The 15,727-nt window shown below is 45.4% G+C and overlaps 1 protein-coding gene across 1 annotated transcript in view; it reads left to right on the forward strand.

Moving 5' to 3' along the window:
- Nucleotides 1-1,183: 1,183 nt before the first annotated feature.
- LOC147609842 (delta-aminolevulinic acid dehydratase, chloroplastic-like) overlaps nt 1,184-15,727 on the forward strand; it is a 41,743-nt gene continuing 27,199 nt past the window's right edge. The window contains exon 1 of the mRNA XM_086787320.1: nt 1,184-1,536. Within this exon, the coding sequence (XP_086643446.1) occupies nt 1,252-1,536 (285 nt within the window). The 5' untranslated portion in view covers nt 1,184-1,251. The remainder of the gene's footprint in view (nt 1,537-15,727) is intronic.

Consider the following 15,727-nt stretch of genomic DNA (forward strand, 5'->3'; position numbering starts at 1 on the left):
CTCCTTGGGAGACTTGGCATCCTGTATGTGCCCAACCATGGTGTCCTGTATACTGATAGAGAGCCAATACATAACTTTTTTGGCTCCTTGGTTCCAATCCTTGAACTCTTTCATATCTGCAACAGTCGGATTGATCTCCGATATCTCCGGTGCCTCTTCATGCTCACCTTCTATGTAGTCCCACTAACACTTTCCCATCAAGAAATTTGTCAACCTGAACCTCCAAGCATGGAAGAGGGAGACGTATGGGCACATGTGACCCTGAGAGAGAGGGAGAGAGCGTGAAGAGAGCCTGCCGTGCTCTGCTCTTTTGCTTTCTCTCTCTCTTGTGTGTAGAGGTTGGGCTTGTGGTTTCCCCCCCCTCTCTCTCTCTCTCTCTCTCTCTCTCTCTCTTCGAGTCTACCGATGAGGGACGTCACTCGTCCTCGAATTTTGTGTGTGTGTGTGTGTGTGTGTGTGTGTGTGTGTGTGTGTGTGTGTCTCGAACCATGCTTCCTCTATCTCTCAAACTTCGCTTGATCTCTCTCACTCTGTTGCTTAAGCAAGCTTTTGTGAGCGAGCTCACTCCTTGGTTGCTAAGGTGCTGCCCAGGACCTTAGCGTATGCTAAGGTATTAAAACTCCATATTTAAGGGGGTGGGACAATACTTGAGAACATAGTTTTTCCATACGGTAAAAACCTCTAGCTTGAAACATACGTGACACTAGTATTTTCTTCAAGATGCACTAAAACACATGAAATTGAGTCATTAAACATGATGGAGAATATGCCTATTCTTCATTATATTTAGGTTGTGCCTATTAATTTATTAATGCCCACTTCGGAGAATATGGCTCCAGAGGCGATGGGAAGAGAGTATTGCAGGGCTATTCAGGTGAGAGTTGAGGAGAGAGCTCGTGAGAGAGTAGAGCAGCAAGATTGATTTTATTATATCAAGTTTATCAATCCTACTCCTCTACTCTCTCACGAGCTCTTTCCTCAACTCTCACCTGCAATACTCTCTTCCCATCGCCTCTGGAGGCACATTCTCCGAAGAGGGCATTAATAAATTAATAGGCACAGCTTGAATATGATGGAGAAGCATATGCATATTCTCCATCATGTTTAATGACTCAATTTTCATGTGTTTTATTAAGCTAATGGTTTTTACTGTATGGAAAAACTACGTTCTTAAATATGGAGTTTCAAGAGGACTATCTTATCTTCTAAAGATTGTGCTGGTAGCGTGCAGAGAACACTTGTTTTGAAGCCATGGCGCCCCCTGCCTTCGCCATTGCCGCACCTTCGCTCGCATCGTCACATTCGCTTGGGAACGCCCACCTGCTGCGATCCAGCACTTCAGTCAGTGCCCGCCCATCATGGTGTCCGCGAGCAGTCGTGACGGTGAGGGCCATTGCGATGGAGCCGTCTGTGTCTACCAGAAAGCCCTCTGTGGAAGAATGCGAGGCTGCTGTGGTGGCTGGGAACCCTCCCCCCGCCCCTCCCCCTCCCGCCAAAGGTCAACCCCCTCAAGGCACCCCTGTTATCAACCCCCTGGTAACATCTTGCATCTGTTCTTGGAAACTCTTATGCATTCGTTATATTAAATGAATGTTGCCTCCATTTCTCAGCTAGATTTATGTAGCATTCACCTAGATTACCGAGTTAACCATGCAATTACTGTGGTGCATCAACTTGAGAGAGAGAGGAAAAGAGAGATGCACCAAACACCCAATTGGGTACCAAAACTTGTGGTGATAAAGTAGATATTTTGTTTTGCAAGCTGGGGTCTAACACTGCTTCAGAGTGCCGCCCTTAGACTCGAACAGAGGCACACTTTTGCCACTAGATATGTCAACATGTCACCCTAGTTCAGCGGTGTACTGTAGAGTCTATTTCTTCAGATAAAAGAAAACACGTCGTATATTTGTCTTCTTGCTGGTCAATTCAGACCACTGCAGCTGTTTGTGCTGTGAGGAATTTTCACAACTATGCCTCACAAGTAGAGGGATGGCATTGGTAGCATAAATTCCAGAAGATTCTAGCTCCAAAGATCACCCATGGATGGCATTATTTTCTTATGCTTGCTTTGTGTGGCAGCTTCTATGCATATGTTGGGTAGATGCTTTTTGAGACACCAATACCATTTTCTCTACTTTGATGTGAGGGTGGGTAAGAGTATGATGAGGATATTTTTATTGTACTGCCATTGTCTTGGGCATCATGAAAAGTTAGCTTTATTCCACATTTAGTCTTGAGGTGGAGTGGATATTGCAGTCCTGGGAAATTTTGCCACCTTGGGGTGATAACATTTTTGGAGAGCATCTCATATTACATGCTAGCGGAAGTATGCCTGATTAGTGTTGTAATTAATGCTAATTAAGTGCACAAACTAAAAGGTAGAGACTTCATTTCAACCAATTCATTAATTAATTGAATGAATAATCATAAAAATGTACAAGGATTGTTAAAAATTTGGACTCATGAATGATGTGCGTCAACTTCTACTACTGGCTTTACTGGTTGCTTGTTACATGTGGAAGCTTGTGGAACCTTTTTTTACTCGATTATCAAAGAGCATTCACAAACTGAAGAGAGATGGAGGGGGGAGAGAGAGAGTAGTACACAGGATTGGGTCCCCCAGTAACCCTCATATTGCCCCCCCACTTGTAGGTGTATTTGCTTTATTGCTGTATGAAGTAATGGGATGATGTGTAGGGCTGTGAAAACCATAAAATACGAAGACGGTGTGCAGAATGCAGGTGTTAGGCTGGCCTGAAGTCACCTTCTGCTGGACAGTGTTTATGTGCTGCATTTTGCTCCACACAGGTGAGAAGACCTGCATTTTTGCTTCTACGTAGTGCCTGGACTCATGTATACCTCCTGTTGCTTGTTGATGGGAGTCGTATTGCCCCTAGGTAGTTCGTCAACAATGTTGGATACTCCGAAAAGAACTCCTTGTTCACACACACTTATCAATGAGTGTGAACACATGGGGCTAAGAAATTTATCCAAGTTCCCAACCAAAGCTTTGGATGGTATTTTAGCACGGCTCATCAACAAGCATGGGCATTCATACATGCTAGTAGGCGGGCGTCCCTGGCACGATTGTGCTTGAAACAGCATCACATGAGGCACAAAAAGACAGGTCAAACCTCTAGCTGAAAATCACTGCTCAAGCATGCAAACATGAGTAATGCAAATGCATTGACACCTGGAAATCTCCCGTTATCAATCTTGGTACCTGGACATTGAGTATCAGGAGTCTCACTGGGCTCTATTTAGTAGATAGGGGTGAGGACCAAAATGGTGACATCTCCCCCTCCTTCTAAACAGTTGTCCTCAACTGAAAAAGCCCCCTTACTTCAGACAGGATTAAGGTTTTCCTCCTTCGAATCACGGCAATCCTCAAATACACCAGTCATACTGGAATCAAGAGAGAGAAGGGCTGTCTAAACCAGTCTTGTTCTAGTCATACCAGGCAGAGCTCTCTCAATACTAGGTGTAACATGCGGAAGCTTCGGGGGAGATCGGTAACTTCAATGCTCAGAAATCAGCACACTTGTTGCGACGAAAATAACGCACAAAACTGAATGTAGATGTGCAGAAAATAGAGAGAGAGAGAGGGAGAAGAGGACACAGTATTGGGTCGCGAATACCCTCTGTAGGGCCCCACCACGAATGGTGTATTTGCTTTTATTAGAATGATGCAAATCTGGAAATAAAAGACTGGACCTGAACCTTCTTGGCTGAGGAGGATCCTCTGCCCTTGACCTTCAATTCTTCACCCTTTGCATTAGCTTCTCCTTGGCTGTCCTGGCCCTTGAGTTAGCTCCAGCACTTTGTGAATTATGAGATGAATGGAACTGAATTATGCCCTGGGTATTTATACCCCTTACTGATGCTGGTCGGCTGGTTAATTTTCCCTCCATGACCTGTTTAATAGCATTTAAATGCTGAAAAGACATGCGCATTCACATTGCCTTTAATGGTTGGCCAGGCTGCCCATTAAATGGACTGCTGGGCAGTCCTGTGCAGCCTGTTTGGGCTGCCCAGCCAGGTTGGCTGGCTGCCCATGGCTAGCCCACAGTCTGGCCAAGCCTTGAGGCTGGCTGACAGCCCCTTCCAGCCCATCACATGGCTGGTGGGCACAGCCGGGGCCCTCCTAGCCCCTTGGGGATGGGTCTACACCTCCCCCATCAATGGTCTTGGGGTAGCCCTATGGGCTGGCCCCATCTCTACATGCAAAACCCAACATGCCTGCACAGATGTCTGGCATCTGGTCGCCGACCAAACACACAGAGCACCTGACATCATTCCAGAGGGAGACTCACAGTGCGGACTGGCACTGTTTCATGTGCAGGACAATGCACACCTGACCCTAGACGCATGTGTAGGACAATGCACACCTGACCTCGGATGACTGGAGTGGAACCCTGGTTGACTCGTCGCGGACTGGGCTCACATGGGACCAATTTTCCACCCGAGGTCCTGCACCTTTTGTACAGATATGTCTACATGGCATCCAAGTGCGGGATGCACGTGACACTAGGATACCTTGGAAAGCACTCTTGGTCATACGAGTGACATAGGTGGAATTCACAAAGGTATGGCAGAGTCTCACATAAATGATAAGCCTTTATGTGGATCTCAATCTCACACGGGGAATATTTATCCAAGTTGCTCAAAAGGGAGAATAGTACACAATTGTGGATTTCTCAGGCGAAGTCTTGTCTCATAGTCACTTCCTAAGCCCTAAGCAAGGGGAAAGAAATCCTTCCATCCGAGCCGCTAAGTAGGGAAGGAGGAATGGTTCCAGTCTCTTACCATATGCACCCAATGTTTGACTTCAAACATTAAGGAGAGATGGACTCAAGTTAGCTCTACCACATACACTCTATGTTTGGTTCCAAACACAGGTGATGTGTGCTCAAGCAAAGGGATGCTCTACCATATGCACTCCGTGTTTGATTACAAACAAAGAGGAGAGGTGGCTCAAGCAGATTCATCAAAACTGGTCTTACGGATCTGTCAATGCACTTTGTTGGGTATTCGGAGTCTTTGTGTGTGTATCCATCGTATACGTGTATCCTTGTTTGTGTACCCGCTTGTGTTTGTGTGTGAACAGCCCTTGTATGTGTGTGTGAACATTCACTTATTTGAGTACGTGAGTAAGAGTGTGAACAATCTCTTATAGCTGTTTATGTGTGTATGTGATGAGCAATGATGTCATTGGCCTAGCCATGGGTCATTGCCCCCTTTTATGTGATGTGTCAAAGGTAAGGCTATTAGTCTATAAAAGCATGTTCTTGATGTAAGGTTATCATATCAATCAAACCATTATTGAGTCATGCAAATCATTGTCCCTCTCTTTTTTGAATATGTATCCTCTCTCTCTCTCTCTCTCTCTCTGCACTACTAGAGCAACCAGGTCTCCAATGTCAGCCTAGATCCTGCATAGTGGCATCCATATGCTGCCCATTATCTGCATCAAGACCCAATGTGTCTCCTTGAGACCATACTTTGATTATGTTTTTGTTGCATCTGCACATGCACAAAGTATATGCAAAACCATGCATGTACTCATAGGCCCATAGACTATTCCTATAGTCGTACTGTTTCAACACACTACAATACTGTTAGAAATTGTGCATCTCAGTGTATGGAGGTTCTGCCTATTTATTGGGCTTTATCCTATTTTTCCCTTTTGGAGTAGGCCATGGAGTGGTTAGCCAACTCCTAGGTGCAGACAGCCAGCTCCCTTGCATCACTATATAAAGGGGCCTCCTCTATTCACTTTATTATCATCTAACCTATTCACAGGCACATGTTCTACATCATCTGTTGGCTGGTATTGCCATTGTAAAAGCCTCTTGCTAAATAACATGATTCTCTCTCTCTCTCTCTCTCTCTCTCTCTCTCTCCTTTGCTCTCCCTCTCTCCTATGTTATTTGCTTTCGCATTGTGCAACTTGACCAAATTCTAACATGCGTCACGGAGGCGTGTCCATGTTTAACTCTAAGCAAAGAAGATTAACGCTAATCCTATGTTTAGCAAAGACACAAAAGAGAAGGAGAGAGAGACCTAATCTACTGTATATTACCAAAACATGCTATATATACACTGATCTTGCTGATTCACAGCTTCATGATGCATATCAAAGATCGCTGCAACCCTCTACTTGCAATCGGACAAGAGAAGCTCCTGATCCACCACCGTCTCCTTGTTGCCTTGCGGACTCTGACAAATGGATCCTCTTGATCTTTGAATGATCATTCTAATGAATGCCTAATGATCCTATTTATAGGAAAAAGGAATGAATTCGTAATCAAGTCGGGTTTGCCTATTTTTCCCACAAAACATTGTCCAAAAAGTCAAATTTTGTGTCCAAGCTATGCCCAAGAGGTGTCCCAATCATTGGGTTATGTGTTGGGCACTTCTCGGAGCCTGTAGGGCTGCAAAATCCACGCCAAATCTGCCCATATATTTGCTAATGAGATTATCCATGTCTATGAGCATCAGGATTAACGGATGCACATGACATCCCCTCCTGCTAAGCTTGGAGCACTGGGGTAATCCATACACCTTTGCTCCGATTCCATTCTGATCCAATTGCAGATTGCACTTCATATCCATCGGCTCAATCCCCAAGCTCTCTGACTTGGTCTTCAAGTTCTCCGGCTCGGTCTCTAGATCTTCTGAAAACTCCTCTGAAACTATCGAGATGACCTCGTCCTCCTCCAAATAGGATTTGGAGAGATCCACCTCCTTGGGAACGATCGGGTTGACCTCATTCTCCTCCAAATAGGATTTGGAAAGATCCACTTGCTCGATCTGTGGTTCTGGTTTTGGTTTGGCTTTTGGCTCTAGCTTTAGCTTTGGTTCTGGCATGTGCATCCCAGTAAATGGCACATCCTCGGAAACACCTCTTTTTGTGATCACGTCTCCCGAGAACTCGTCTTAGAAGCTCTCTTTTCGTTGGGTAAACGCTCTCGGTTATGTGCTGTTTCACAACCCTAGGTGATTCCTTCTTGGCCTTTGTTGATGCTGCCATGAACTGTGCCCATGTCTCCTTGAGTTGTGCCCATCTTTGCTCGCACAGAAGCTGGCCTTGACATGCCTCTTCTTGTAGCTCTTCTATGAGTTGTTGCCTAAACTCGGCCCTGGCGATTTGTTCATACTGGGCATAGCGTTCTTGTTCCCTTTTGTATCGTTCTTTATCTTCTCGTCCCCAACGACTTTGCAAAGTCTTGAGAAAGTCATCGTTCATTGCCTCTCAACTCATGTTATTTCTTTTGCTGTTTTTTTTTGTTGTAATCAGCCCAAAAACCCTAACTCTAGAGTTCTACATGCTTTCTAAACTCCTTAGGATCATGCTAGGCTGAAAACTAGACTTTCTAGCACTATACTATGCTGAAAATGAGCAAAAAGCTAATGCAAAAATGCAGATTTAACACAAAAACGCAAATCCTAATTTTGCATGCAAACCCTAATTCAGCATGCACTAAACATAAGCTAAGGGCTGTCCTAGGATGACCTAAGCTTTGATACCAATGTAACATGCGTTGCGGAAGCGAGTTCATGAGCAAAGAAGATTAACGCTAATCCTATGTTTAGCAAAGATACAAAAGAGAAGGAGAGAGTGTCACATGCACTTTGCACTCAGTGCATGGTGACAAGATGGCTCATCATCAGCAGTGCAACAGTTGTATAGTATTAGAACCCAGTAGGATGATATTTGTCGTACGCTGTGACCCCATGGTACATCCTCAGTCCAGGATAAGTCAGGCACGAGCTACGTAGGTCATTCCTCAGCCTTAGCGAGTCAGTCAGTCATTCAGTCAAGTCCCTTAACCCACTTGGAGAGAATCATTCATGCATGTAGAGTCAGTAGAAGCCTTAGGGTTTGCATCAGAAAGCACTTTGCATCCTGCATAATATGCATTCATATGCCTGTGCATCATTTAGAACATCCCAGAAGCCTCAGGGAATTTGCTAGGATTTATCTGGTATTTTTCCCATATTTTATAGTATTTATTTAGCATTTATTGTCATTTATAAATATAAACTTTATTAAATGACCAGCCAACTTGACCAACCTCTAGTTAGTATAAATAGGCTTGCATAGGGCTTAGTTTCTCATTCAGTCTTCAGTGTGCTAAGAGCTTTCCTCCTCAGCCCTAGGAGTTCCCTTGCCTTCAGCACTAGACTAGTCTCATCCAGCCAACGCCTGCAGTTCAGCAGTCCCCACAGCCATAAGCGCAGCCATACAGTGCATCTACAGGCCTGAATCAGCAAGAAGACCTGCGCTTTCTGCATATTCAGCATCTATTCAGGCCCGATTCAGCAGGCAGATCTGCGTTTTCTGCATAGTACACAGCCGCCTGCAGTTCAGTCCCCCAAACAGCATACAGTCCTGCGTTTACAGTTCAGTTCAGCCCCTGCAGCTTGCGTTTTTCTGTCCAGCATCAGTACAGCCTGCGTTAACAGTTTCACAGCAATCCGACCTTGCGTTTTCAGTCCTACAGCAGTTCTACAGCATTTCCTCCGCCTATATGCATCATCCATACATGCTACAGCCATCTGGTGAAGGTAACATAGCATTCATAAGCATTTACAGCATTCTAACTTAGCTTAGAACAGTCCACCATCTTCTTTTCTTAGCCTCAGGTGTGCGAGACTCCGTCAATGTCGTACAGGTGGCAATATGGCGCTTCATCTCCATGAAGAGATGATAGACCAGTCCAAGAGTAGAGCCCTCCATATCTGTGAGTCGGAGGAGGACATGGATAGGCTGCAATGCCACCGTCAAGCTCTGTACCTCTGTCCAAAAGGCCTCGTCAAGCACTTTCCGTTGAATGTATCTACTGGCCTCTGTCTGTGCATGGTGCATAATCCTCCATTTTGGGTCCACCACAGTCTGTAGTAGTGGGTCCCGCAATCTAAAAAGCCTCTGCAAGACCAGGAACATATAAGAAAACGTGGTCTTCGAGGGTCGCACCATATCAAGTGCACTATGGCTCCTGAAGATGGCCAAAGCCTGATGTTTTTTTCGGAAAAATGTAGTAATCTTCGTGGCATCTGCAACATTAGGTTGCACCCATGGCAACTTTCCAATATCCTCCATCAGCAGGTCCAAGCAATGTGCAGCACAAGGAGTCCAAGCAATGCGAGGAAACTCTGCCTCGACCAATTCACCCATACGCTTGCAATTTGAAGCATTGTTTGTCACCACTTGGACCACATTCTCTGGCCCAACATCCAAAATTGCTTGTCTGATGTGGTGATAAATAAACTCAGCACTGATGGATTCTCCTGCCTTTCCTGCATCCACAGCCCACAAGAAGTGTGTGCCAAGACATGAGGACACCAAAATATTGATAATGTGTCGTCTATGCATATCACTCCAGCCATCAGATATGATGGTGCACCCAAAAGACTGCCATCCTGCCTTGACAGGTACCAATGCCTTGTCTATCAAGGCTTTCTGCTCTTCAAGCATCGTGGTACGCATTTTGTTATACTCCACCCCGGACCACGAGTCTGTGTGGCCAACCTCTGCTATGGCTCTCACCATTCTCTTCCATTGATCAGTCCTCAGCACATTGAAGGAGATGTTGCACTCCACAAGAGTGCAAGCAATCTCCATCTCAGCCACTTCTTGTCTCTCTTTCACCCACAAAAGAGATGACACACGTGAAGGCAAAGTACTCTGTCTCAGCACATGTGCATCATCATCCTCATCACCCTCCTGCATGACCCGGGCCCTCTTTCTCCCCCCTGTCGGCTGGCTATCCTGTGTGGAAGAATCACCCATCTCCCCCACAAGCGCATCATGAAGTGCATCTTGAGTGTGATGGCTGCCCCTTACCTTCTTTGAACCCTTTGCTATTGATGAATTCTCAGCAAAGAGCTTATCTCTGATATCCTGCGGCACCTGCTTGCACCCACCACAATTGCCGGTGGTGCCAATACCTGTCAAGTGTATCACGACACGAGAAATTGTGCTTGTGAGCTCGAAGTTGCAATACTTGCACTGCCATCTACGCGTGCCAGAACCAGCTTGGGTCGCGTTGTGTGGACAAAAATAGAGGCTGATAATATGTACATACGTGTACATAGCGTGTGTGAAGTTTTGCTTTTGAGAGCGTTGCTAGGTGTACAGAGTAAATGGTTTTGATGTGAGCATGTATAGCTTGTCCAGTGCGAGGTCAGATGATGGAGATAATGTTAGCTGCTCGGATGTCTGGATATGTGTATGCGTCTCCAAGGATAAGCGGGCACTCAAGGTTGCTATTTGAAGAGGTGGTGTGCGTGGAGCGTTGAGGGGCTGCCAACGCATGTTTCTGGAAGCTGGTCGGCGCAACTGGATTGCAGAGGGGAGAGCCGCTGGTGTGAAAAGACACAAAAGGCCGAGAGCAGACAATCGAGCCGTGTGAAGGGGATTCTCTGAGGAAGTGTGTGTGCGTGCAGTTGGGAGAGCGTGGTTGCTGGAGTTCGCCGTGTGGAGAGGAGCGTACAAGGAGAGAAGCCAGCCTTGTGCAGAAGGTCGCTTAGATGCTGCAGTGGCTGTTAGGCGCAGAAGTGGGCGATTAAAGAAGTCGTGAGGCCAGTAGCGAGAGGTTTCGCTGACGATGCCGTTTGAAGATGTAGTCTGGGTTGACGGGCTGGAGGAGCGACGTCACTGGATGTGAGAGAAGGCGACAAAGAAAAAGGGATTGCCGACTGGAAAGTAAACACGTCACCAGTGGATACCAAGGAGAGAGAGCGGCCGATTGTTTGGTGTGTATGGTTGGTGTAGCCCCACAAGCGCAAGGGAGGAGGACCTTTTAGTGGCGGGGAAGGCAGCTGCTGGAAAACAGTGTGTGGGGCAACGGCTGGGAGGAGCCACCTTGGAGGTGCAGCTATTGGCAATGACAAAGGGCGACTCTGCAACAGGAAGGGGGGTCGTCTGCAGTAGAGTGTGCTGTCGGCTGGAGGAAGGAGAGAGCATCGTCTGTACAAGGGAGCCTGAGGGCTGCAAGCAGAGGCTAGGGGAGGAGGGTCATGAAAGAGTGTAGAGTGCATGTGTGGACTGTGAAGGCTGGGAAGATAATAGAGCACAGGGAATATCTCAATACCACTCCACTGTCAAAGAATCATGCTGCTGCTGCTGCTGTCGTGGAGATAAGGAGAGGAAGACATCAGGCTGCTGTTCTTGTGTGAACATGAGAAAGGTGACAAGGAGGCTTGTTGTGTTTAGCTGAGCAGAACTGGCTGAACACTCAGAGAGAGAGAGAGAGTGTGTGGTTTTTTTGTGGATTTCTACCTCTTGGAGTTTCAGGCCAGAGGTTTTGCTTTCTGTTGATTAGCTCCGGTGTAGCTAGTGTCTGGGATATCTTGGGATATCCACCTCATTAAAGGTCAAGGTCTTTTCTGAAATATGAGTCTTGTTCATGCTCTTTGGTCTGGTGTTCTGGTGTGTTTGCATGCGTGAGTGGAAGTGTGGCATGCTATAAGGGCGTAGACAGCTCTACCGCTTCCGTGCCATCACTTTTTGGTGCCTCCACAGAGGAGCAGATTTCCTCTGGTTTGTGAAAGAAGATAAGGGCTGTGTGAAGAAGGATTTGGAAAGATGGCTCAAGATTTTCCAGAGTATTGGGGATTGCCATAGGAAAGTGCAGTCAGGTTTCTGGAGAAGATGGAATTTACAGCCTTGATGAAAGACAGGGCAACCCCGGAGATCCTTTCTCAGATTTTGGCTTATTGCTTGCAGGGTGATGCAAAAACATGGTTACAGGTGTTTGTGACTACACACAGGAACATTCATCAACAGGATCCCGAGTACCGTGTAGTCAGAGCTGCATTCTTGGCACAGTTTGCCCGAGTGAGGAGTCCAAATGAGGTGTGGAAGGAGTTGTGCAACATTCAGCAGAAGGATGGTCAGGATGTGGATCAGTACCTGATAGAGTTTGGTAGACTGTGGAGTCTATGGTGTGAGGCTCTGATTCCTAAAGTACCCCCGCAGATGATAAAGAGAGACCGGTTTGTGGCTGGTCTGGAGCCAACCCTCCGTCTGAAGGTGGAGCTGAAGAACCTGGATAGCTTTGAGGAGGCTGTCAGAGTAGCTCGAGAGAAGGAGTGGAAGGTGAAGCGTCTGAGGCAGATGGGAATACAGGAAGAGCCGAAGAAGTTTATGAAGATGCCAGAGATTGAGAGTATACATCCTGAAAGGGAAGCTGCTGTTGTTCCAGAACAGGAAGACACTTTGAAGAGGGACATACATGATGCAGTGGAGCTCATGAAGTCTCTAAGTTTGAATTGGATGGAAGCAGGTGGAAAGGGAAGAAGCCGAGGTGCACCAAATAATAGAAGGGACAGTATCTCAACAGGTGAAGGGAACATGGGAGGAACAGGGAGAGGACGGGGTTACTATTTGAGTAATGTCCAATGCTGGAACTGTGGGGAGCGGGGACATATCAGCCCTCAATGTGATAAGCCGCCCAGAGCAGGTGGTGGAATATATCCTGTGATGCAGAGGACTAATGATAGATCGGGGGATCATAGTGTTGAAGTAAAAGATCCAAATCAACCCTCTACCAGTGGAGTCAAATGGGAGGATAAGGGAAAGGGACCGGCTCTCAGCTTGATAGGAGTGGAGACTATTCCAGAGATTATGCCTGTGGCAAAGAGGACGAGGAGTACAATGGCAGAACCTGAACCATCTTCTAAGAAAGGTAAACATGTCCAATTTGATATAAGCCCTCAACCAGAGAAGAAGAAGAGGAAGCCAAGGAGACATTATAAAACTTCATATTTGCATATTGGTCAAGGCCAAGAGGAGTATACATTGATGGGAGACTTAAAGGGAAGGGTAGCCAATATAACATTTGCCCAATTGCTTGGATTGTGTCCGAAGCTTAAGAGAGAGTGGAAGAAGTTGGCAAGTCCGAGGAAAGTAAATGAGCAGGAGCCCACACAAGGTGAAATGGAGCTGATGTCTGTGGAAGACCTTCCTGATATTTGTCCATCAGTTGATGCCTGGTGTGGAAGTGTGAGTGTTGGAGAAGCATATGTTGATGGCGGTGCACAAATCAGTGTGATGACTCAGTCCTGTATGGAGAGATTGGGGTTGAAGCTGAATGCTAGTTCAGACTTTAGATTCCGTCTAGCAAATCATGCAAAAGTAAAGTGTCTGGGTATATGCACAGAAGTGCCAGTGACTGCTTTTGGTGTGGTTTGCAATATAAATTGCCATATTATGCCGGCTGGTTTGGGAGCTTATCCACTGATTTTGGGCAGACCTTGGCTCAGACAGGTGGGTGCCATCCAAAACTGGAAAAGGGGAACCATAACAGTACATAATAGGAGAGGGAGAGCCAGGAAATTCAACATGAGTAGTAAGAGGGAAATGAAGAGTGAACCTGAAGAAACAGGTACTGATGAGTATTCAGATAGTGAAACTGAAGAAGAGAGTTCTACTTCTGATGATGAGAGCCAGGTATCATTTATAATGAAGGAAGAAAATGAGCATGTGATGCAAGCTGAAGAGGAGACTTGAAGATATGGACAGTCTGATGCAGCCTCCATCACCCAGTGCAGAGAAAGAGAAGCTGTTACAGGGCATGCTGAATCCTAAATTGCAGCCAGTGGAGAAAGAAGAGTATATGAAGGTAATACATAAATTCCCTCATTTGTTTATTACTTCATATGAAGAGATCCGAGGATTCAAATGTGAGCCAATGCCCATAGTATTGAAGGAGGGTGTGAGGCCAGTGTTTCAGAAACTGAGGAGGATAAATAGAGAGCTATTGCCTGTATTAAGAGAGGAGCTGAATAAGTTGTTAAAAGCAGGGTTAATTTATCCAGTAGATCACTCAGATTGGGCAAATCGAGTGGTCTTTACTCCAAAGCATACAGGTGGTTGGAGAGTCTGTATTGATTACAAACCTCTGAATGCTGCAACAAAAAGCAATCACTATCCTCTGCCGTTCATTGATGATATTTTGGACAGGGTAGCTGGATATGAGAGGTATAGTGTATGCGATGGCTTCTCTGGATATTTTCAGATCTCAATTGCTGAGGAAGATCAGGCTAAAACCACCATCATTACACCGTGGGGTTGCTTCTGTTACCGAGTAGTACCATTTGGTTTGAAAAATGCACCCTCGTGGTATCAGAGGAACACTGATAGAGTACTTGCACCTCTTACAGATCATTTTGTGAGAGCTTTTTTGGATGATATATGTATATATAGTTCTCAAAAAGAGCATGGTAATAAATTGGAGCAAGTATTTTCTAAAATGGATGATGCAGGTGGACAGCTGAATCCGAAGAAGTGTCATTTAGGACATTCAAAGGTGAAGCTGTTGGGGCATATGATATCTCAGAATGGAATTGAACCTGATCCAGAGAAGATAAAAGCTCTTGTCTTATTATCTGCACCATCAACATCCAGGCAGCTGCAGACTTTTGTCCAGAAGGTAAAATATATGGCAAGATTTGTTCCTTTAATGTCTCAACTGCTTTATCCTCTTCAGCAGGCTATGAAGAAGGAACCATTGCAATGGAATGAAGAATGCGAGGAAGTGTTTGAGAAAGTAAAGGAGGTATTGGTAGGTATTTCCAGTGTGAAAGCTCCGGATTTCTCTCAGGTCTTTTATGTGAATCCATCTTTTGGTCCGGATGTAGTTGGAGCAATCTTAATGCAGAGAGGAGATGAATCCAGATATATGAAGCCTGTGTATTATGCAAGTAGAGTGAAGACAGAAGCAGAGAGGAAATATACTGAGGCTGAATTGGTTTTGTCAAGTTTGGTGTATGCTTGCAGGAAATTCAGGTCATATCTCCTGATGAAACCATTTGTGGTGCTGACAAATTATACTTTACTCCCTCAGCTGGTGAATGGTACTTCACTCTCAAAAGGTATGATGCGATGGTTAGTGGAGCTTCAAGAGTATGATTTCTCATTTTTGATTGAAGATACTTGCAAGGCAACTCTGGCAGATCTTCTAACATACAAAGATGGCCCGATACTGGTGAAGGAAGTGGATTCAAAGATAGAAAAAGAGGAACAGATTATCATTCCTGGAGCTCATGTTTTATTCTTTGATGGTTCGTATAAAAGGAGTATACATCAGGCCACCGGGGGATATATAATCCAGGATTCAGAAGGCGTGCTGATTCTAAAGAATGGAATACATCTAGAAGCTGAAAGTAACAATGAGGCTGAATACACAGCATTGTTTCAAGGGTTGCAGGCTGCTCTAAAGCAGAAAATTCAAAAGTTAATCATAAAGGGAGATTCTCTATTAGTGGTAAAGCAGGTCTTGGGTAGCTGGCGAGCAAAGAATCCGAGATTAAAAGAATGTCTGGCTAATGTTAGAAGGCTACTACATCAATTTACAGCATGGAGTATTCAACATGTGCGACGGGAGGAAAATCATATGGCACATGAGTTGGCTCAGGAGGCAATTAATCAGGATCCAGTAATCGCAAAAATCGAAGAGCCATTATACAGAGGAGGGAATACCTGTCCAGAGTGGTGGATTATCTACTCTCAGGTCACTTGCCTGAGGAGCTCAAAAAAGGCCAAAAGTATCATTTTATCAGGAAAAGTAAGCATTATGTCATGATTGGGGATGAATTATACATGCAGGGAGCTGATCAGGTATTGAGGAGAATTCCCTGGAGAGAAGAGATTTATTATATTCTATCTTCAAATCATGAGGGAGCATGTGGGGGTCATTATGCATTTAAGATCACCTTA

This window comes from Cibotium barometz, chromosome 50 (assembly GCF_041138505.1).
Source record: "Cibotium barometz isolate CiBa-2024 chromosome 50, ASM4113850v1, whole genome shotgun sequence".
Taxonomy (NCBI): domain Eukaryota; kingdom Viridiplantae; phylum Streptophyta; class Polypodiopsida; order Cyatheales; family Cibotiaceae; genus Cibotium; species Cibotium barometz.